General features: G+C 38.1%; 1 protein-coding gene across 3 annotated transcripts in view; it reads left to right on the forward strand.

Moving 5' to 3' along the window:
* The window catches only part of atp9b (ATPase phospholipid transporting 9B), a 346,140-nt gene that overhangs the window by 161,206 nt on the left and 159,778 nt on the right, over nt 1-25,156 (forward strand). For all 3 annotated transcript variants that reach the window (XR_011352129.1, XM_069920813.1, XM_069920814.1), the window contains one exon: nt 6,747-6,841. Coding sequence is in view for 2 of the 3 variants with exons in the window: in XM_069920813.1 (XP_069776914.1) it covers nt 6,747-6,841 (95 nt within the window). In the remaining variant the exon portion in view is untranslated. The remainder of the gene's footprint in view (nt 1-6,746; nt 6,842-25,156) is intronic.

A 25,156-nucleotide genomic window follows, 5' to 3' on the forward strand; every position in this document is an offset into this window, starting at 1 on the left:
TAAATGAGGATTTCTGATTTGTTTCTAATATCCTGATTTATCCAATATTTAAAATGTTCTTTTGGATAAATGAGGATTTCAGAGAATCTGATTTTGGATAATCAGAGTTGGCCTCTAAATTCAGAATCAGAAACAGAATTAGGTTTGATGTCACTAAATTTGCTGTTTTGTGGCAGTTGTATGGTGCAGAATAAGGTGCAAAATTAGAATACATAAATACCAGATTAAAAAAAAAGTGCAAAAAAAAAAAGAAAAAGTGAGCGAGTGCCAATAGGTTCATTGTCCATTCAGAAATCTGATGGCACTGAGGAAGAAGCTGTTTTTGGAGCATTGAGTACGTCTCTTCAGGCTCCTGTACCACCTCCATGATGGGCATGAGCTGCGTGCTGAGGGTCCTTGATGATAGTTTTCTTGAGGCATCGCCTCTTAAAAATATCATTAATTGATGGAAGACTCATGCCCATGATGGTGCTGGCTGAGTTTACAATCCTCTGTAGCTTATTCTTGTCCTGTGTATTGACACCTCCATACCAAATAGTGATGCAACCAGTCAGAATGCTCTCTACAGTACACCTGAAATTTGCAAGTCTTTGACCTACCAAATAATTTCAAACTCCTCACAAAATAAAGCTGCTGTTGAGCCGCCTTCATGATTACATCAGCATTGAGGCCTCAGGATAGATCTTCAGAGATGTTTACACCCAGAAACCTGAAGCTTCTTACCTTCTTCACTGCTGACCTCTCAATGAGGACTTGGCTTCCCCTTCCTGAAGTCCACAATCAATTCCTTTGTTTTACTGACATTGAGTGCAACGTGGTTATTGTGACACCACTCATCTAGTTGATCTGTCTTTCTCTTTTCACTTCCTCATTGTTGGCAATAGTGGTGTCACCGAGCCACATGATCATGGGTTTAGAGAGAATAGAGCAGAGGGCTAAGCATTCTTGAAGTGCGCCTGTGTTCATTGTCAGTGAGGAGGCGATGTTGTTATTGATTTGCTCTGGCTGTGGTCTTCTGATGAGGAAATCTAGTTTTAATTTTTTTAAATTAAATTTAGACGTACAGCACAGGTACAGGTCATTTTGGCCCATGAGCCCGTGCTACCCAATTAATCTTCAGCTCCCAGTGCGTTTTGAATGGTGGGAGGAAGCCGGAGTCCCCTGGGGAAAACCTATGCAGACGGGGGAGAACGTACAAACTCCTTACAGACCATACGGGTTTTGAATTCTGGTACCAACTGCTGGTGCTGTAACAAATGCTATGCTAACTGTATTTCCCTTACACAAGCTTCCCTTACACAAACCTGTGCTGCCTAGTTGCAAAGGGAGGTACAGAGGCCCATGTTTTGGAGCCTGCTAACGAGTTCTGAGAGGATGATTATGTTGAAAGCTGCGCTATAATTGATGAAAAGCAGGCTGTTGTACATATTGTTGTCCAGGTGATCCAGGGCTAAGTGGAGTGATAGTGAGATTGCATTTGCTGTGGATGATTGTGATGGTAGTTGAATTGCAGTGGGTCCAGGTCTGGTCTTAAGTGTGAGTTAATACTGGCCAGGACTAACTTCTCAAAGTATTTCATTACAGTGAGTGATAGTCATTGAGGCAACTCACTCTGCTCTTGGGCCAGTATGATTGTAAATGAACTTGTAAAAGTTGTTTGTAGGCTGAGTTGATGTCATAATTCTGCAGATATTATTTGTGGAGCAAATGTTCCTTTAACTTATTGATGAAAGGTCATTAACCAGAAACATTAATTCTGTTTTTCTCCATAGATTTTGCTGGACTTTAATTATTTAATTGGCAACTGTCCATTGATACTTTAGTTTTTTTGTCTTTTAGATTTAATAATGAATAGAAGATGAAGCACAAATATTTAAAATGAATTGCATCTTTGAATCTATCATAGCTGTGGCCAATAGCTAAAGGAAGAGTGCATATTTTAGCTTAGTCCAATTCGCTTTCCCAAAATATCAGCATTAAAAGTGCACAATTCGCTTTAGTTTCAAAATGCATCCCTTCTAAGTTAGGACTTTGTGGATGGAAGATGAGAAGTAAAATGTGAAATTGGTGGTTTTATTTAAAAAAAATAATGCATATGCTTAACTGCCAAGTTGTATCAAGGGAGGAAAATAATATTTTGCATTAATATAGACCTGTTGGCGGGTAAATGTTTGAAATCTCATTTAACCACTTGAGGCCAAATAACTTGCTTTGTTGTTCCTCCCTTTGTGACCCCCTTGTCTTGTCAACTAATCTGAAAAACATTACACGAGGAATCCTGAACACATTGAAGTGCAGACAAATTGTAATCATATTCATTTTGCTTAATGGGACAGAGTAAATTCAAATGTGATACAGCATTGAAAAATACATTAATGATCTTTGTTTACAAAACATTGAAGTCTAGACTGATTCTCAATTTATACAAACCATTATTTCATATTCAGCATATATTGAGCAAGTCAGAGAACTGTCAACAAAACGTTGAAGAAAGTGATTCAATGTCTTAAATCACTTCCTGGGACACCCATTCTTTCATTTTTGTTCTCTGTCTCATCGCAGTCAGGATGATTTCATGGCCTGACGTGGCGTTATTTGGTATTCATCAAGAAAAAATAGTAAAAAATGTTGGAATGTCAGGAGAAAGTGTCAATAGTTGTTTCATTTTTTTTCGCTCATTGGTACTAATCATGTCTTTCAAAAATTTTATTTTGCTTTTTAACAGTTTATTAAAGATCATTAAGGATGAACTTGGGCTCATTCTGTAGCTGCATGGTTACATTGAAAGCCATGTGATTCTAATGAAGGGAAAATATTGGAACATTGCCATTGTAATAAGAGAAGTAATTAAAGGAGTTCCCTGCTGCAAATCATAGCCTCGAGTGGGCAAAATGCCGTGAAGCAAAATTTCATGTATCTCAGGAAAAATAGCCAAATGTGTCCATTGCCTCCACTGATCTCTGAGGGATTGACAACACTTGCTCTATTGAGAGAGTTTACAATTATATGTCATTTCCAAAGCCGTTTTATATTTGCTAAATGCTAGATTTTTGCCGTTTATATGCCAGAACTAATGTTAGTTCTGCAAAATTTAGCATTTGGACATTTTGTGACCAAAATTATGTCTTGTTGGTGTACAAGTTGCAACTGTTGCATGTTAAGAATTAATGGCTCTTGTCAGAATCACAGTTTGTCTGAAAGGAATGGTGACCTTTGCTAATATTGCACAATTGAACAATGACACCAAAGAGCTGCTGAGATGAGTGCCATATGGCTCAATCACATGTGCTGCTAGCTTGCCACCGATATAGAATGCAGCCTCTCAAATTCCATTGATTTGAGAATGGTTTGCGATGTGTTGGCTCCTTTCCTCCTGTATTTGTTCGTGACTTGAAGCTGATGACATTGGAGGCATTACACAAAACGCTGGAGGAACTCTGGGCAAGCAGCATTCTTGGAAGGTGAATTATTATTCAGCATTTTGGGCCATAATCCTTCATCAGGAATCCTGATGAAGTGTTATGGCCTGAAACATTGAGCATCTTTTAGCTTCCATGGATGCTGCCTGCCCCAGTGAGTTGCAGTTTTTCATCAACTGCTATGTTTCTTGTTTACCACACTGAAGATTTGTTTGATTTAGCCACATTTCTGATGGGGAAACCATAGTTTAGCCAAGTGCTATTCTCTTGTATCACAAATGAAAGCACATTTCACATGTTGACTCAAATACATTAACCATCTTGTTCAAGGAGCTCATTTTTTTCAATGTCGTCTTGCAATTTATCAATATCCATTTCAATGCAAATTAGTGAGGGAGTTCTGATGAATTGTTTTGCACCTGAAACATTAACTGTGTCACTTTCCTCATACTGTCATGTTGGTTTATTCTGTAGCTCTTTTTCCTTCTGCACTTGAAGCTAATCACATTGAAGACATTACACAAAATGCTGGAGGAACTATGGGTTAGGCAGCATTCTTGAAAGGCAAATTATTATTCAGCATTTTGGGTGTTATGAGCCCAGAGGACCCCAACATCCAGCAGAAATAGATATTCACCGAGACAAATGGTTACTTGAACAAAAGTTGCTTTTAATTATCTTTAAACAAAAACAGGATCAAATTCTAACTTATTACTATTAACTTAGAATTAGAAGGGGGTCAAGTTAGGTTAACTAAGCACACGTATATGTAATGTGTGTGTAAGTTTGGAAAAGTTATTTGATTCACAGTCCAATCTCACTTCTCACTCATCCAAGTTCACTGGTTGCAGGCAATTCTTATACTGTGCACAGAATTTAACATTTATGAAGTTCACCAGGCTTTGGTGGTTGTAAGGTAAATGGTTACTGTTCAGGAAGGTTCTTGTCGGTTTTCAGAGAGATTTGTTGATTGCTGGACACAAACTGATTTCTTCTCAGTTACATCAGTGTCTTGCCGAAGAAACTTATTCCATCAGGGTTTTCCAGATGTTAACCTCTTTCTTTCAGGTCACCACAGAATTTCTTTTTGTTTTGGGAGATTGTTAAACAGTACTTGATCACTATTTTACTTAAGCGAGGATATAGACATTCACCTCTGACAATGGTAAACCTATACTCGACCCACTCACACATTACAAACAGGGACTCTTGCACACACACCTGGTTCCCTGACCAACAGGGTTGGGGGTCTCTCTGCAAGTACTGACCTATTGCAGTACTTTATGGACTGCATAATATTGATAAATTAAATAACTCACCAAATTATATAATGCAACCATAATTCAAATTGAAAACAAAAAAAAGTTCATGTACAGCACGAGTCTAAACCCTATCCCTTAACCCAAGGTGCAAGATAAAACAAAATATATACTTCATTCACGAAATAAAAGAGCAAATATTAAAATTCAAAAATAATATTATGGCTAGAGGTAATTCCGGAAATAATTCAAAGTAATTCAGGAATGGTCCCACAGCATTTGAAACCTTATATTTGAATTATTAATTGAATAATGTATCTTTTCTAAATTTAAACAGCCAATGAGCATGAGTAGATGGAGGAGCAACCTTCTATCTAAACAATATCACACAACTAGCCAAGAGAAATGCAAAAGACAAAGTATGACATTTTATTGGAGTTAAAAGAATATCATCATCTCCAGTTGTACCATAAAGAGCGACCAAATGATTAGGCTCTAAATTTTCATAAAGAATTAAAGGAGGAGTTTAAAAAACCTCTCTCCAGTATTTTTCAAGGCTAGGACATGTCCAAAACATATGAATTAAAGAAGCCTCTTCTCTCTTGCATTCATCACAACAAGAATTTACATCAGAATAAATACAAGATTGTTTATCTTTAGTCATATAAACCCTATGTACAACTTTATATTGTAACAAAAATGATGGACACATAAGGATGTAGATTTAACCATCTTAAGAATTAGATCCCAGACTTTGGTCCGTTGACCAACAAGGTTGTGGCTCTTTGTTCATAATGACCTATTGCAGTACTATCAGCTGAACTTCAATGTAGTGCACACCTTAATCTGCGACACTTCCAGCGATGTCTGCAGTAGACCAATGTCTGGAGCTTGGACCACAATGTGCAGAGAAAGAATGTGCTGTGCATTGGTGTTATGTACAGTGCTAAACTGTGCTTCTAGCCAATAATGACCCTAGGTTATTTAAATTAACCAACAGCAAGGTGTGCACTAATGTGTGGCCGGAGTCCAACCTTGATTGACAGGTGATGTGACTTCCGAATAAGTTTCAGACAGGGAGAACATATGACCACCCACAATCCACAACATTTCAGACAGGCAGGGAGGCCACGTTTCCTCCACACACAACTCTGACAAATGCTTTAATATTTCCAGCATTTTCTGTTGTTATCTATGAGGGAAATGATACTCTTTCTGAAGAAAAGTAACCTGCTGCATTAGTCTCATATCAACCATTTCCTCATTAATATCACACGCTATCTTATTGTGGCCTCTAATTTTTATTTTTCAAATAATCTTGATAATGTACAACAGTTTGTTAAACTTCATCAGGTTGCCTTAGTTGCTGAGCTAATTATGGGATGGAAGACCGGATTCATTCAACTATGGTATTTTTGCTAATTAATCATTTTTGTTCGATTGTGCAATCAAAAAGAAGACCTCATGTTGGTATGATTGAAGGATGTTAAATAAAATGCATAATAAGTTTTGTTATCTTTAAACTCCATGCTTTTATCAAGTCTCTCAAATAAATCTGATATTTACCTCAGGAAGTGCACATTGCTTCTGTGTAATTACAGCATTTGCAACTTTAGATACAGGTCTTCACATCTTTAATGGGTCTTGGTGTTAATAAAGATAATGTTGAATCCGTTATATATAAATACACATTTGAAGTTTAGGAAAAATATTCTGAATATATTTGAGAATAACACAAGAGATGCACAAGTTTTACCAGACACAGTTTTGAAATTGATGCTAAGCAAGCTGAGATTGAAGGATCTAATAATGGTAATATAACCACCTCATATTTGGTTGATCCATTTGTTTCTTAAAATCGCTCTGGTATAAACCAGGAATAGTACTTTATTGCGATCTTGGCATTTCATAGTTATTGCACAAGATATAATCAACATTCATCAATTGGAATAGCAGTGCTCTTTTAAAGCTGGTACTTCCAAAGTAAAGAATGAAGAGGAATTTTGTTTTTGACTAAAATATCAGCTGTTGAGACTAATAAGAAATAAACTGATGTTTACTTTTCAAGGTTCATGTTTCATTCGTACGGATCAACTGGATGGTGAAACTGACTGGAAGCTTAGGATAGCTGTTTGTTGTACACAGAGATTACCAGCATTGGGTGTAAGTATCATGCTTCTGATAATTCCCAAATGCTTAATTTGCTTTCTACTGTTGTCATTAACATGTTTTTTTTTGTTTGACATTAAGGTAATATTCTTATAAAAATTGAGTTGTCCTAAATTCTGGATTGAACATTGGTTTGAGATGTTAACAGTACTTAACGATTGTACAATGAACCTTCTTGAACCACAAAGGTTTAGAGCATGGCTGTTGAGGGCATATTGTTTAATTGGATTCAGTCTGAAGAGTGTTTCACCATTGAAGCTTTCAGACATTGGTGAAAGTGGTTAAACTGCTGTTTCGTGAGCGGTGCTAACATTCTGGTCAGATGTTGCTGTGAATTCAGAGAAAACCAAGCCTAATTTTGAGGAGCAATGATGCAGTAATGTTAGGTCTGCTTTGTTCATGAATGAGTGAGACAAACACCAGGCTGAGTCGAAATCAGGGTTCTTTGTTCTTTATTACCGGATTGTAACACTTGCGACCAACCATGTTAGTCGGAGAATGCATTCTGCCGTTATCAGCAAAATGGTGATTTTTTATACCCTTGGATATGTGCTTAGAACATCATCATATCATTACTTGTCCAATGACTAAAACTGTTGCTATCCTTTCCCTGCTAGCTTCCTGCCTCTCAATCCATCAATGTCTCTCTTATCTTGTAAGTACAAGGATGCATTCACATCTTGTTACAGCCCTGTACATTCCCATCTCATGATGTTTTACCTAACAGGAGTACAAGGACACCTCCCCTTCTTGTTACTGCCCTGTACAGGGTAACTCCCTACACATTCCCATCTCATGATGTTTTACCTTACAGTAGGCATAAGCATTCACTCCCATTGCCCCACAAAACTTGTGTGTGGGAATTTGGGAATCTTGGAGGCTGACGTAGGTCATGTTACAAAGCAGAGAGGTGTGCTCCTCTTGGAATCAGGTGCAGGACATAAAACTGAGGTTCTCTACCTGTTTCATAGATTTCTGTGTTGGTTACAAAGCAATACAAGGGCTGTTCTCCCTTTGAACTGAATGGAAGTGAATCGCCTGACAGACAAGCAAGATTTTATTCTTTAAAAAGTATGGTAATTTTAAAATATTTGAAACTTTTGTTTTGAAATGTCTAATGGCTTTTTAATTTAGCCTTTTAAGATTTTTGGATTTTCCCAAGTTTCACGACGCTAACATTTACATTGTGGATCTTTTGTCCTCAAACCTCGCAAACTTTGCTTTAGCATTTGGAGTGCTAAGGCTTTGACGATTGAAGTTCTTATAATTTTGAGTTGGGTAATAGTCTCTAGTCTTCTCGCATTGCCAGTGAAACAAAAATACTAAGATACATGGCCTTGAATTTACTCAACTTCCAAGCTGAGGAAAGTGATGAAAAAAATGGGTGTTTTAACATCCAATACTAATCTAGGGACGATTAGAATGGTTATTTTTCTTGCCTGCATTGTGAACCAAAGATTCCTAAGTGAAGGAAAGGTGGAGAAAACTAGATATTCCAAGGATGCTGGAAAATATGGTGTTCGAGGCAATTGTTTAACCCGAATAAAGTAATAGAGGGTGTGGCAGTATGAAGTGTAACACCCCTAAAATATAAAGCAACACCACAAGGTAGTTTTTGAAAGGAGTGTCATGTAAAATCTGACACAAGGGCACCTTAGATACAAGGAAAGGTTGAAGAGGGAGGCTTTTTCAAAAGCCTTTTAGGGTGTTATAGTGAAGAGGCTTGTAAGGAAAACATTACAGCTTGGGTCCTCAATGGCTGAAGCCAGTGGTAGTGCAATTAGTTCAGGTGTTATCAATTCAAGAACTGGTGATTCAAGTTGGTGATTAAAATGTAACTTGAAGTAACCAGACCTGCTAATGCATCATCAGTATTCTCGATCTTTTGCCTGAATATAAAAATGAAAATGGTGTTCTCAATGTAGATCTTTCTTGCAAAACACATATGGCTAACTGATTAAAATCATGCATTAGAAGTATTTTATAGTCCAGCTGTTTGAAATTCCAGTTAATATGTGCTTGACAATCTGTACTGATAAGGAGCAATTTATCCTTCATTATGTTATCCAAAGCTGCATAATAGTGCAAACAAATCTGAAAGGGTAAATTCCTGCTGTATTTGTGAACCAAGAAGTCAAGTAATTGCTTATATTTTAAGCATGTAAATGTCTTTTCTACCATGCAAAGACATGTATATACGCGCAAATATGTTTCCATTAACTTGATTATTTTCTTTGAAATAGAAATTAATATCATAAATAACCAGCAGGGTTACATAATTTATTCAATGCTTGAGGCATCTGAATTATGTGCTGCTGAGTAGCTGCATAACAGCTCTTAAGCTGTGCAAACCATTGTAACCCCCAATGTGCCCACCTACTTGCTTTGAAATACTTTCCCACATTTTGAAATTTTTGGCAATGCTTTACTAAAGAAAATTGAGCTGGAAAAAAATGTATAGTTGCAGGGTTCAATCAGACAATTAATTGAATTGACTTGCTTCATGTGAACCTGTCCAAACTGCACATTTCAAGGATTTGTCATTTTTCTGTGGTGTTTTCTAAAATAACAGTAAATTTTTATCTATAAAACAGCATTTCAGAATTCTCATGAGCTGTTCTGTGGCCTTCTCACAAAAACATGGGTTTGTTAAACTACTTCTTAAAGTCGGTGAAGCTTGAATGGGACTTGGCATTTTAAAGAAAAATAAACCGAATTTAGCTATGAAGTAGTGGTGGCTTTAATTTTAAAGTAATTTGTCGGCTAGTACAATTAGAGCAACAGTTCAGGCTACTTATAATGTTTTGTTGTCATTTAATGAAGTAGTCAAAGTTAATTTGATTATCACCATTGTAACATGATCTGAGCGACATGTAATTCTTAGGGACAGCTAACAATAGGCTTGAGCATTCGTAGTATTTTAACTACTTTATTGTCGGCATTTGCTTTAACGTGCAAAGTCTATTTGTACCATGAAAATCTTTTCATTTTCTGCTTGAGATAAAGGTGTGTTACAAAATAGAGATCTCACCCCCCCCCCCCCCCCCATGGGTAGTCTTTTAATTCTGTAAGCTTGTGCAATAATGATGTCTAAAATATGTTTTACAATTCTGCTTTTGCTCCTAATATTTATATGTTAACATATAGAACAGGAACTTTTTAGTTGTGGAATGATAGCAATTTATAGAAGAGGAGATAACCATTTAGTCCATGCATTGAAAAATTGCAGCATTTAGTTTATTAAAAACACAAAAATGCTGGAGAAGCTCAGCAGATCTTACAGTATCCAAAGGAGGTAAAGATAGATCACCAACATTTCGGGCCTGAGCCCTTATCCAAGTTATGAGCAAAAAGCAGACAAGCAGATTAGGGTTTTTGAGTTGAGATTTGACATCCTATTCCCATGCTGACTTTTATGCCGATGATTTTGTTCACTGCCTAACTGAGAGCACCTGCCACTTGGAGGAAAACATCTCATACTCCACCTGGCCTTTCTCCAACCAGACGACATTACATCAACATTTCCCATTACCAATAGCTTCTTCCCCCCTCACCCCTCCCTTCTCTCATCCTTTTCCTATCCCTGTTTTTCTTTGAGAAATGTAAGCAAAGAAAGAAATATAAATGAACTGACTGCAAATAAAGAAAAAAATAAATATTCAGTAATAAATAATGTGCAAAGTAAGGTCCTTAAATCAGTCTCTGATTGAGCCGGTTGTTTCGGAGTCCTATGGTTGAAGGATAGCATCTGTTCCTGAACCTGGTGGTGTGAGTCTGGTGGCACCTATACCTCTTTCCTAATGGCAGTAGCAAGAATAAAGCATGTCTTGGGTAGTGTGGATCCTTGATGATTGCAGCTGCTCTCTGACAGCAGCATTCCATGAAGATTTTCTCGATGGTGGGGACAATTTTGCCTGTGATATACTGGCAAGTGTTCACTACCTTTGGTAGAGCTTTCTGATTAGAAGAATTTGTACCATGCTGTGATAAAGCTGGTCTGCACACTTTCCACCATACATCTGTATAAGTTTGCCAATGTTTCCGATGTCATACCAAACCTTCACAAACTCCTGAGAAAGTTGAGGTGCTTGTGTGCTTTCTTCCTGATGACATTAGTATTAAGAGCCCAGAGGACTCCAAAAACCAGCAGAAACAGAAATTCACCAAGACAATGGTTACTTAAACAAAAATGTTTTTCATTTTCTTCATACATAATAATTTCAATATTTAACATTACTATTAACTTAACCCCCTTCTAATTCTAAGCGCACACATATGAAATGTGCATGTGTTAAGGAAAGTTCTTTGTTTCACTGTTCAATCATTCACTTTTTTTTCACTTCTCCAAGCTCACTGGTATTAGGCAATTGTCCATACTGTGTGCAGAATTTAACATTTATGATCTTTACCAGGCTCTGGTGCTTTAACTTAAATTGTTACCGCTCAGGAAGGTCTTTGTTGGTTTCCCAGAGAGATATTAGTTGTCCATTGGAATTCATTCATTGGAATGACTTCATCACCAACATCGAAGTACTCGAGCTGGCAGAGTCCGCAAGCATCGAATCCATGCTGCTGAAGACCCAACTGCGCTGGGTGGGTCACGTCTCCAGAATGGAGGACCATCGCCTTTCCAAGATCGTGTTATATGGCGAGCTCTCCACTGGCCACCGAGACAGAGGTGCACCAAAGAAGAGGTACAAGGACTGCTTAAAAGGTGCCTGCCACATTGACCACCGCCAGTGGGCTGATATCGCCTCCAACCTGCCTCACAGTTCGGCGGGCAGCAACCTCCTTTGAAGAAGACCGCAGAGCCCACCTCACTGACAAAAGACAAAGGAGGAAAAACCCAACCCCAACCAACCTTGCAACCGCTGCAACCGTGCCTGCCTGTCCCGCATCGGACTTGTCAGTCACCAACGAGCCTGCAGCAGACGTGGACATACCCCTCCATAAATCTTCGTCCGCGAAGCCAAGCCAAAGATTAGTTGTTCATTGGACACATACGCAAACTGATCTCCTTCAATCAGAAACTTCATTGTCTTGCCGAAGAAACTTTCCCCCTCATGCCCCCTCAAAAGGTAACACCTTTTTCCAGGTTACCACAGCCAGTTCTTTTTCCCCTTTATCAGGAGAAACCCATCTTGTAATTTACTACAAGGGTTTAGAATAGGAATGGGGTCTTGTACCAAGTCTCCAAAACTAGCAGCTTCCTGCTGTAAATTGAAACTCTCTCCCTCTCTCTGTCCAAAGAGAATAGCATGTTCTTTCCCCCCCTCACCCCCCCCCCCCCCCCCCGTTTACAAAACAGCATGACCGCTCTTAGTACAGCAAACTTCAGCCAGGCTTGGATCCAGCGAAAGATTTATCAGTTTCTGAGCCTGGACATCTGGCCTTTAAAGACAATAGTCTATTTCAATTCAGCAATATCAATCCAATTAACACCAACTTGTGACGTCTTCATAGGCACCGCTTCAAAGTCATTGTAGGTATAGAGTCTCTGCTTAACCATCGCTCATAGCTCTTACATTTCCAAATGAATTGTCTTTTGTGAAACGTTAATGTCTCTTGTGTAAACTAATACCTAAACTAAATCCCCACAATCTATATCTTTTAAAGTTTATCATAATTTTATTAACCCATTCCGTAACATTAGTACCTTGAGTCCAGGGAAGATCCTCCAAGATGATGACTCCCAGGAATTTAAATTTGATCACCCTCTCCACCTCTGATCTCTCTTCCTAAAATCTGTAATCATCTCCTTGGTCTTGGTGACGTTGCGTGCAAGTTTGTGATTAGTACGCCATTCACCCAAATTTTCAATTTCTTGTATGCTGCCCCATCATCCTTTATACCGTCTGTCATCAGCAAATTTGTAAATGGTGGTTGTCGTGCTGAGTCATAGGTACAAAGCGAGTACAGAAGGGGACTAATTGCACAGCTGTGTTGTACATAGTGGGATATTGAGGCTCAGGTCTTGGAACTGACAGCAGCCTAGAATTTTCTTCCTCAATATGAATTGCCCTGCCAATTTTGATGTAATTTGCAAACTGAATTGTGGCCATTTCATTTAAATTCAGTCATGAATTTATATCATGGTAAAACAAGATACATGAGTTCTGAGCGTGCGTATTTGCTCCATTTTCTATTCTGTCTACCAAGCAACGTTTCTACTCCAGTTTTGTTTCGCATTTCAACTCACATGAACGTTCGATCTTTCTTGCATTTCAGCCTGCTAATCTGCAGTAGGTTCCTTGACCAAAAATGTTGCATCACTGTCATCTGAAAACTGCTCTAACCAGGAAAAATTTGGCTGAAATTTCTATTCACTCTTAGACTGTTTGTTGATAATAGTCACAATATCATATTTCCTAATGTTTTCTCATTTAATCATTTTTATTTCCATTATACTGTACATTAAAGTACACTTACCTATGCCTCTCAATATCTTAGATTAACATTATTTTCTTTGTTCAATTTATTCTCTTAAAATTCCTGTCAACTCATTTGTGCTAAATGAAAAATATTAAAATCTACAAACTTGAATTTAACTAAAAATAACAGCTTTTTAATCCTTTGGATTAAGAAAAATTCCAAGTCACTTCAGAAAGAAATAAACTGTTCCAAAGGAGTCATTGATATTCACACTTTGAGCAAAATATGAATGATTCTGCTAAATTGTTGCTGGCAGTCCGATACTAGTTCTCCAAATAGTAATATGTCATGTGAAGAAATAACTGCCACCAGGGACATGGAATGAAATAATTGTTTTTCATTCTCGAAGTCCAACTCTGTCTTCTCTGTCCTTTCTCATCACAACAGGGCTGCTGTTATTGTTATGAGCCCAGAGGACCCCAAAACCCAGCAGCAATAGAAATTCACCAAGACAAATGGTTACTTAAACAAAAGTTACTTTTAATTTTCTTTAAACATAAATACAAGATCAAACTTTTACTTATTACTATTAACCTATCAACCCTCATCTAATTTTAAGCGCACGTGTGTGTAATGTGTATAAGTTCAGAAAAGTTATTTGATTCACAGTCAAATCTCACTTCTCACTCCTCCAAGTTCTCTGGTATCAAGCAATTCATATACTGTGCACAGAATTTAACATTTATGAATTTTCACCGAGCTCTAGTGCTTAAAGGTGATTGGTTACTGCTCAGGAAGTTTCTTGTGGGTTTCAAAGAGAGATTTGTTGCTCATTTGACACACAAACTGATTCCTTCCGATCAGCCACTTCAGTGTCTTGCCAAAGAAACTTGCCCCATCAGGGTTTTCCAAATGGTAACCTCTTCTACTGCAGGTCATCAGAGTTTCTTTTGTTTTCCTTATTTCAGGTGAAGCACTCTAGCCAGCCATTTCCTCTTGTATGGACCACAAGGGTTTTTAATAGGCTGAACTCGGAACTCACAACTCGTCTTTAAAATGGGGTTTGAACAAGCTGCCAAAAGCCACTGTAGAAACCAGTTCTCTCTCTCTCTCTCTCTCTCTCTCTCTCTCTCTCTCTCTCTCCCTCTCCCTCTCTTTTATCTGTAGTACTTAAGAGTTGAACAAAGTTCTGCCCAAAGTCAATCTGGCCCAATCATGTGACCAAGCTGCCTAAAGATGTCTCGCCATTGATGTTGAGCTATGTTACAATGCCAGTCTCCCAGGTACAGAGAGTGAGAAATCTTTCCTCCACATCTGGCTCAGGTGGGTGCATCTGAGCCATGGGACTGATCCAAAAAAGATTCAAACTTGCATTTTACAGCCAATCCATAGCATTCTGTCGTTCAATGCAAGATTCTTAGTAGCTGATTTGAATCAGATCCTCTCTCCATTAGGGTCCTATCTCCCCTTTCACTCCCTGGTTTGACATTAATGCTTCCAATGTGGTCACTGAAAGGTGGCAGTGTCCTGCCTCAGTCTTTTTTTCAGATTTCTCTCTTCATTGGTACAGGTCCTCTGGTTAGTGCTTTCCTGCTGAACAAAGATCAGATCAAAAACACAGACGATTCCCAATTTGAAATAGCTTCTAAATCATTGTAGAGTTCTGCGCAAAAGAAATTCGTTGATCTCGTCTGACGATGATTGTTCAGCATTCTGCCTGTTATATTATAGATTCCATTGCTTTCACTTCTTCCACAGGGTTGCATTAATCATGAACACTAGGACACAAAAAATACCAGGAATGGGTCGCCAACCCCCTTGATCCTGCCCTGCCATCCAATATGATCTTGGCGGATCTATGCTAGTCTTATCTTCTCTGCGGCTGATTCCCACGTTTCAATTCTGCAACCTTTTTAAATATTTAACTATTTCCACCTTAAATAGTTTTTATTATGTCCTTCACCACCCAACAGAGATGCACTTCCTTGGGTGCACATTTGTATAGCATTGATCTTCTTGCAAAAATGTATCATGTTCCCTTTTTGCAAAGCTTTTCTGTTCATATTGTCCTATTTGAATTGTGGTTTGCATTTCAGGTGCACATGTTCTAAATATGTATTTTGCATACATTTCGTGTGATCAATGAAGACCAGCCTTCAATAATTTAAGGATGCCTAAATTCTTCAGCATTCAACCTTGCTCTTCCTTCATTGTTCTCTAATTTTTCTGCTTAACAGAAAAACAACCCCTTTCATGGCAGGCAGATTGATTAACAAGGCACGCCAACTTATCTGTAATGATGATGCTGTATTTATATTCCACATTCTGTTGAAGCTGCGTCTGAAATTACCACAGACTGAAATATTTACATTTTGGAGTGTAATTGATATATTTCACAATTATAGAGTAAAATTGAAGTCCCTTTAACATCCACTGTATTTTCTTTGCATATGGTAATGTTTTTTTAAACTATTATATTTGACTTAAAATTCTTTGCTATCCTTGTACAGTCATCTTAACAACTCATAGAATGTCCTCCTACAATTTTGAAATGTCGATAGATGCATTCTAGTTATAGCACAAGCTCTGAGGGAAGAATATTTTTGGCTTTTGACACATTGACCATATACTTAGATTAGGTTGTATTACATGCATCTTAATACACTATGATCCATAGTTTTTCTTTTAGAGATTTGTTCCATGCTGAAAGAGCATAGCAAAACATGGATTATGTTTTTGATCATTGTTCAAGTAACACATTAGTGTGCGACTTGATAATGGTTGACTACAACTAACAGCTTTTAATATGTACTATAACTTGTCCATTGTTATCCATGAGTATCCATCCATGTCTTTGGTCGACTTTGTCTGCAGTAGATGGCAGAATCTTGTGGGAAGGAATAAAGGACACGTGCATATTTGCTACAGGATTAGGTTTAATGTCATTTGTTTTCCTTTAAACTGCTTAACTTATTTTCCAACTTCAAAATATCTATGACATGTATACATTCTATGACTGCTTCTATGGTATTTTCAGTGCATAAAGAAATTATAAACAATTGCAGTTACATTTGAATGATAGAAAATTGAGGAAAAAAGGCTGTTACATTCTTGTTGGGAAATGTTCCTGTTTTATATTGGAAGAAATAGAGAAAGTAGCCAAAATGAAGGGCAAAATCTTAATCTCGATTCTCTGGCTGTTGAACTAAAATGGAGCCTTTAATTACATTTTAAACTTAAACTCTGTCTTTTGAAAATTGTATTTGAAAGCACCAGCAATGTTAATTGCAGGCTGAAATTTGAGAGCCACTGTGTATATCTGGAAGTATAGCATCATTGAATGTTGATGGTTGCTAAATGAGGATTAAAAAGATAATAGGTTTGCATTTAGTTCTGACGATTGAATTGGAACCACTTAAGAAATGGAAATGTGAGCATTTAGTCATTTATATGATTAAATATCATTAGTAAAGGTACCTGCTTGTTACACTGTAAAGAAATATGATCTAAATTGTTGAAATTTAAATATAAAGTAACCCCATGATAAAATTGGTGCTGATTGCATTTATTATTAAATGGTCCACTTGGACCTCAATAAAATTTATTCTCAAATGTACTTACTGTGCATAAAACTATGGTTATAGCTTGAATGGTGTTTTACTTGAATTCAGGTATTCTTTTAAGCCATTAGTACCAAAGAGAATTACCCAAACCTTAGTCTTTGTTGTACTGAACATGAATACAGTTTTAAAATTTTCAAATACAGTAATCAATGAAAAATATGAAACATGAGGTTGACATATTAGCTTGGGAAGAAACAAGTTGAAAGTACTGCTTTAATATGGAAATGACTTTCATTTACTGTATTCTGAAAAGATCAGGTTAATTTACAAATACCTCGTAACTGAATAACTCAAAAGTGATTTCATTTGTGCTGTAACTTGAATATTGCAAACTAAATGGTCGGACACTTACATTTTGGGAGGCAATTTTTTTTTGTTTATTGAATGGCTAATAAGATTCGTGTTAATTTGCAGTGTCTTGCAGTGTAATGTGAAGCATTTTGAAATGTTTTGAGGATGTGAAAGGCTTAAAAGTAAATTAAGTTTTTTGTTCTGGTAAAAACATACAAATTCTGGAGGAACTCAGCTGATCTTTTCAGCATCTATAGGAAACAAAGATACATTGCCGACATTTCAGGCCTGAGCCCTTCAAGGAAAAATCAGAAAAGGCAGAACCAGGATATATCAGAAAGTCCTCATGTTCACTTGGTCCATCTCTAGCAACATTCCCCCTTTCCTCGATCTCTCTGTCTCCATCTCAGGAGACACACTCTTGACAGACATCTATAAACCCACCAACGCCCACAGCTATCTCAGCTACGCCTCTTACACCCTGTCCCCGTAAGGATTTTATTCCATTCTCTCAATTCCTCTGTCTCTGTAGCATCTGCACTCAGGATGAGGATGTCAGAGATGTGCTCCTTCTTCAAACAATGTGGCTTTCCCTCTATCACCATCAACTCTGCATTCACTTGCATATTCTCCAATACCCACACATCTGCCCTCACGAGCAAAAGGACAGGATTCCTCATCCTCACTTAACCATCCCCACTTCAGCATCCAACACATCCTCCTCCACCATTTCCACTACCTACTACTTGATCCCACCACTAGACACATAGTCTCCACCTCCCGTAAGACCACTCCCTCTTTGACACTTTTGTCCACTCCTCTCTCCCCAGCAATAGTCCCCTTAGGATCTAGCCCTGTGACCACAGAAGATGCTCAACTTGTGCCACACCTCCTCCTTCAGCTCTATTCGGGGTCCCAAGGAGTCCTTCCAAGTGAAGCAACATTTCACTTGTAAATCTGCAGGGGTCATCTACTGCATCCTGTTCTCCTGCTGGGAGATCGCTTTGTTGAGACCTCTGCTCTGTCTGCGCAATAGCGTGGATCTCTCAGTGGCCATCCATTTCATTTCTCATCTCATTCCCTTGCCGACATATCTATCCATGGTCTCGTGTACTGCCAGACTGAGACTACCTGTAAATTGGAGGGACAACACCTTGTCTTCAACTGGGCACCCTCCAATTGGATAGCATTAATATTGACTTCTCTGGCTTTCATTAAACCCCTGCTTTTTCCCCCTCACCCCATTGTCTCTCCATTCCCTGTCTCATTTCGGACAGATATGATGAGTTCTACCTAGTTCCTTATACATTCAATTAACATCTTTTGACAGTCTGGATTCCTACCCCTTTAGGCCCTTTCTGGTGGACACTTCACCTTGAGGGCAGCGGCAGGAGCCCTAAAAGGCTGCTTGCAGCGTTTCCTGGTCCACCTGAAAGGGCCTATTCATATTCAAAGGCTCCTCTTAGCTCCTCCACACCTGTTGGAGGCGGGGTGACTGGTGCTGCAGCGCCACCCATCATAAATATGCAGCAGAGCAATGGCCATCTTCCCTACCCATAATCCCCCACACAGATGGAACTGCTCTGTGTTTCCTACAACAGTTGCAGCTGTGTGGGAGATTATGGGTAGGGAAGACCACCATTGCTATGCCACATTTTGAGCCTCAGAGAGTTGCCCCGGTGCAGGAGTGGCCAGCCGGGCTGTGACAGCCATACCAGCTGTCACCTGCTGGTCCCCCTGCCCCAACGCTGTCCACCCCTGCCCTGATGTTCTCCGCTGGCCACCCTGCCCCGATGCCTGCCGCCCCTGCCCCGACATCCCCTGATGACCTCCCCTCCCCAGTGGGGCAGTGGAGGGTTGTGAGGCAGCAGGGAGGGAGGGCAGCTGTCAGGCAGTGGAGAGTTGGGTTGCTGGCTGATGGAGTCACAGCCCATCCCCAGGCAGCTGCTTACAGTGGCTGTACATTCAGGTACCTCGGTGAACCTGGTGCTCTGCCGGTTATCCTTTCCCGAGGAGGGTTGGCGTCGGCGCCTCAGAGGCAATTCTGCTGCATTCAGGTGAGTATGTCTTTAGCCGTAAGGGAGGATTATGCAGTTTTACACTGGGGTGGTCAGGCCACCAGAAAGGGCCTATTATTTGAATTCTAAAGAAGGACTTAGGCCTGGAATGTCAGCAATACATCTTTGTCTTCTATCATATCGGTGTTTTTACTACAATCATAGTGACAGAGGTGCACCAAAGAAAAGGTACAAGGACTGCCTAAAGAAATCTCTTGGTGCCTGCCACATTGACCACCGCCATTGGGCTGATATCGCCTCAAACCGTGCATCTTGGCGCCTCACAGTTTGGCGGGCAGCAACCTCCTTTGAAGAAGACCGCAGAGCCCACCTCACTGACAAAAGGCAAAGGAGGAAAAACCCAACACCCAACCCCAACCAACCAATTTTCCCCTGCAACTGCTGCAACCGTGTCTGCCTGTCCCGCATCGGACTTGTCACCCACAAACGAGCCTGCAGCTGACGTGGACTTTTACCCCCTCCATAAATCTTCGTCCGCGAAGCCAAGCCAAAGAAAGAAAGAGTGTCTGCACCCTATTGTGTTTCACTTATTCTGGTAACTTTCAAAAGTATCCATGAGTGATGCATTCTTTTTCATGCAGTGGACCTAGACAAATTTAGTTTACTGTTATGAATGAATAGCACTTGTTAAAGTTGTTTGTTAAGATCTGAATAAAATTTTATGATTTAAGCTTAGCATTGTACTGTTTGGAACAGATTGACTTATTTTTTTGAATGTTTTAAAACTCAATTTTCCTTCTCCAAATAAAATGCTGGCCATCTTAAAAAATATATTTGAATATTTAATATATTAAATTTCCCCAAACTATTTATGAATACAGAATGCCACCTACTGGGCTAATGTCAAAATAACATTAATGTGAAGTACAGGTACATGCATCCTGAAAAAGTTACTACTTCAGTACTGCACTTGAAGCGCCACCCCAGTACATTTCACTTTGCTGATTTCTGCCAACACATTTGCAGTTGATATCTAATTATGAGGATGGGAGTTTACCTTTCTTTTTGCAAGGCCAGTCCAGAGTTCAAATGTGTCTTTAAAGTATTGGAAGTTGCTCTAGCTCAGAGCATGTGCATCTTGGGAGTTGGAGGCATTCTTGGAAACATGAGTTTAAATTTGAGCTATCCGTCCAAGATGTAAATCGATAATGTCGAAGTATTAAATGTTTGTATTTGCCAGTCATCTGATTTTTGCAACTACATGACAATGACACAAGTTATCAGTGCCCTCATCTGTTGAGCATTGTAACTTTATATATTGTGTGCCCTGAATAAATCAGCCTGTAAACTTTCAGAGCTTTGCATAAGGGGAGATGATACCATTGAAGATGATAGTTCAGATTTTGTAATCTTCCCAAACCACTTAATGTGATCAGAGAATTAAAATTTTAACAAGTCATTTAATATCACTGTGCTGTGAGCACTATAAAATGAAGGTTAGGTTTCTTGTGGTTTCGCAGTCATTTCTGAGGTGGCATCTTTGGCACCATGCCCAGTCTTGGGACATTGTTTGCAGCTTCTGTGATCAGGTGAATGTATTAATTGTAAATTAGATTAGTGATGTGTTGATTTATAGTAAAAGAAATCCATATAGTGGCATTCACATTTAATTATTTTTATTGAACTAGAGTTCATTTCATGTCATGAATTTCGTGTTATGATTAAAGACACCTTAATGAGAAGCAGTCATAGGATTTTGGCCTTGTTCAAGTACTGATTTTCATAAGTGTTTAACGGGATTTGCAGAGGTAAAAAGGGTGGTAACCATGTATTGCATCCTGATGAATTGAAGCACTTTGCTAATTCTTTTTGTATGTCCACTAATGTTTTGCCATACATTATTTATTTCATTCAAGTTTATTATGCTGCACCCTTCCAATTGTTTAAAAGCAATTAACAAGTCCCTGATGTAGGAATGGCTTTCTTATGTGCCACTGATTCTACATATGCATCAAATCCTTATTGATACAACCTATTATTTCTGCATGTAACAAGCTGCTGAAGAAACTCAGTGGGCCAGGTAATTTCTGTGGAGGCAAAAGGGATGGTCAAAGATTTGGATCGAAGCCTTGCATCATTTTAAAAAATTGGATTGGAGCTTCTATTGGCTTTGCTGAAATGTGAAATATGCTGCATTTCTGAGTTGCTCCTTTTTTTGTGAAACCAGCTAAACTTCTCAGGTAATTAGCAAAATATTACTGTTTGCAGCTTGTCTGGATGAAAGCTACCCACAAAGAAACAGCATCCTTTGTAATTTGGGCTTCACCTTATCCTGTGCTAATTTCATTCTGTCATTGGATCGCTGGGAGTTTTGGTGTTCATGCTGTCTGAACAGCCAGTTGTTTCAAAGAATTCTGACAGAGAGCAAACCAGGAAATAGTTTGAACCTTTCCTCAACATTTCAGAGATGGCAAAATAAAGAATAATGTCAGTCAAATCTGGAGTGAACAATGTCAGTCAAACCTGGAGTGAACAATGTCAAGTCAAACCTGGAGTGAACAATGTCAGTCAAACCTGGAGTGAACAATGTCAGTCAAACCTGGAGTGTACAATGTCAGTCAAACCTGGAGTGTACAATGTCAGTCAAACCTGAAGTGAACAATGTCAAGTCAAACCTGGAGTGAACAATGTCAAGTCAAACCTGGAGTGAACAATGTCAAGTCAAACCTGGAGTGAACAATGTCAAGTCAAACCTGGAGTGAACAATGTCAGTCAAACCTGGAGTGAACAATGTCAGTCAAACCTGGAGTGTACAATGTCAGTCAAACCTGGAGTGAACAATGTCAGTCAAACCTGGAGTGAACAATGTCAGTCAAACCTTGGCTTAGTTCACTGCTAAAAGTTCTGTTCATTAAGAAAAAAAAAACAGGTACAATATTTTTTGTGTTTTTCTTTAACACCAAAAATAATTTGTGAATAAGTGAGGTTTTCATCAGTTCACCTTAATTGCATTGGTAAAGACTGCCAGATCCAAGAAAGCAGCAGCACCGTCTAAATTTCTGCATCTACCTATACATGTGTGCACTTCAGTAGTTGATATCAGATTTCATTCATCATGGGAATAAATATTGGCAGTGCCATTGTTATTGTGATTGCAGATTCTTGGAGATTGAGATGATTTGCATAATTATAAAAAAAAACTCTTGTTTATTTTGTTACGGATCCAGAGGACCCTAAAAATCTAGCAGCAATAGAAATTCACCAAGACAAATGGTTACTTAAACAAAAGTTAATTTTAACTTTCTTTAAACATAAAAACAGGATCAAGCTTTAACTTATTACTATTAACTTAACCCCCTTCTAATTCTAAGCACACGTGTATGTAATGTGTATATGTTCAGGGAATTTCAATCTCACTTCTCACTCCTCCAAGTTCACTGGTATCAGGCAATTCTTATACTGTGAACAGAATTCAGCATTTATGAATCTTCACCAGGCTCTTGTGCTTAAAGTTAAACGGTTACCGCTCAGGAAGTTCTTGTTGGTTTCAGAGATAGATTCGTTGCTCATTGGACACACACAAACTGATGTACTTCCATCAGTCACTTCCGTGTGTTGCCAAAGAAACTTGGCCCATCAGGGTTTTCCAAATGATAACCTCTTCTTCAAGGTCACCTCTTGTTTCCCTTATTTCAGGTGAAATATTCTAGTCAGCTATTTCCTCTTGTATGGACCACAAGGGTTTTTCAAAAGGATAAACTCAGAACTCACAACCCGTCTTCAAAATAAGGTTTTCATCCAAGCTTGCCAGCTTGTCATGTTGAAGACTCAAATTCACTCTCAACAAAGAATCATGTTTTTCTCTTTCTCTGCTTGCAAAACCTCTTGACTCAATCTTTGAAAAATCTTATCAGCCTCTTGCGCCCGGACTCTTCAATTTGCACCCACTTTTGAAATTCTTTAGCAAAGCAGGTCATTGTTTTTTGCAAAATCACTGGTGCCTTAGTGTCCATTTAAAAAAAAAAAATTCATTTAAAATTTTAAATCACATAACATTGATTATAATGATACAAACATCACATGATTAAATAAACCTCCCTCACAAATGCTCCCTCCTTCCCTACCCACTACAGAGAAAGGAAGAGGAGATCATCAATAAAAACGATCATTATCAACTTTTTAGCTGCGGAAGTAGAGACATCCACTGAAGCGAGAGATCAAATTTTTACACCAAGAATATTTAAATATGGGCTCCACACTTTTACAAATAAAAATTATTTATCTATCAAATTATATGTTATCTTTTTTAAAGGAATACAAGCTTTCATTTCAATATGCCATCTTTTCAGACTTAAAACCAAATCAGATTTCCATATAATAGCTAAATATTTTTTAGGAACAACCAAAGTGAAATGTAAAATATCAATTTGATACATTGTCAATCTCAACCCTAAGGCAATCAACTTAATATTCCCTAATAAAAACAACAATGGATCAAATGGTAAGTTCAATTTTAATACTTGCTCTAAAACAATTAATTTGTAACCAAAAATTTTTAACCTTAAAACAAGTCCAAGTCGAATTTAAAAAAAAAGTGCCTATTTCCTGACCACACCTGAAACACAAATCTGAGGAACTAAGTTCAATTTTTAAAATTTCTGAGTTAAATACAGTTGATGTAAAAACTTGTATTGTACCAACCTATATCGTACATTTATGACCTTAGTCATACTATCTTTACACATGTTCCCCCAAACATTTTCTGTGTCCATCTTGAGCAAAGCTCTTGCATTTTAAATGAGATCTCTTTTATGAAGTGTTACTGTCTGTTTGTGAAGTGACCTACTCTAAACCTCCACAATATATCTCTTTAAAAGACATATTTATATATAACATAATATAACCTGTCACAATTTGAAACAAATATTTGTCACCGAGACCTAACAGCCTGCTTTAAAACTCTATCAGCAAGTCGTTTTGATTTTCTGTATTCACTTTCATTGAATTTCACAACACAAATATTATGACTTATAACTTACTTCAAATTAAAGCCCTCAAAATTGGGGTGCATAAATCAAGATTAAGATGGGAAATAGATTTAAATACACAAATAAATGAAAAGAATTGGATGGTGTTGCATAAGAATAGTAGGACTAAATTTATAAATGCTTCCGCAGCTAAAAAGTTGATAATGATTGTTTTTATTGATGATCTCCTTCTTCCTTTCTCTGTAGTGGGTAGGGAAGGAGGGAGCATTTGTGAGGGAGGTTTATTTAATCATGTGATGTTTGTATCATTATAATCAATGTTATGCGAGTTAAAATTTTAAATGAAATATTTTTTTTTTAATGGACACTAAGGCACCAGTGATTCTGCAAAAAACAATGACCTGCTTTGCTAAAGAATTTCAAAAGTGGGTGCAAATTGAAGAGTTCGGGCACAAGAGGCAATTAGTCCAATATAATTTTTTTACATCATTTATATTTGACTCCACAGAAATTAAATAGATTAAATCCTGCTATATCAGATTTCTGTTGTAGATGTAGATCTGAGCTTGGAACTTTTTTTATTCAACTTGGTAATGTCCTAAAGTTAGGCAATTTTGGTTCAGGATAGGTAATTTTTTTTGGAACTATTTACTGGGGTCAAATTCTCACAGGACCCAATGTTATTTTATCTATCAAACATCAGAAATAGATATAGGCATGGAAAAATGGCATGCAGAACTTCATAGTTGTATACCATTAGAGAAGATTACTTATAATCTGTGAGATAATTATCATCTTTTCTGGAAAATATGGAGCTCATATTTACAAATTTTTAGTTTGCATGTATGGTTGACTCTGAAGACCTCATTTCTTCGTAACCTCTAATAGACTTTATTTAATAAATGCTTTATTTTCTTGGCATTCTCTGTTTTTTCTTTCTTTTCCTTTGGGGGTGGGCGAGATGGTAAATGGGAGGATGGGTTGGATGATATATACCACATGTATAATTTATTTTGA

This window comes from Narcine bancroftii, chromosome 2 (genome assembly GCF_036971445.1).
Source record: "Narcine bancroftii isolate sNarBan1 chromosome 2, sNarBan1.hap1, whole genome shotgun sequence".
Lineage (NCBI taxonomy): Eukaryota > Metazoa > Chordata > Chondrichthyes > Torpediniformes > Narcinidae > Narcine > Narcine bancroftii.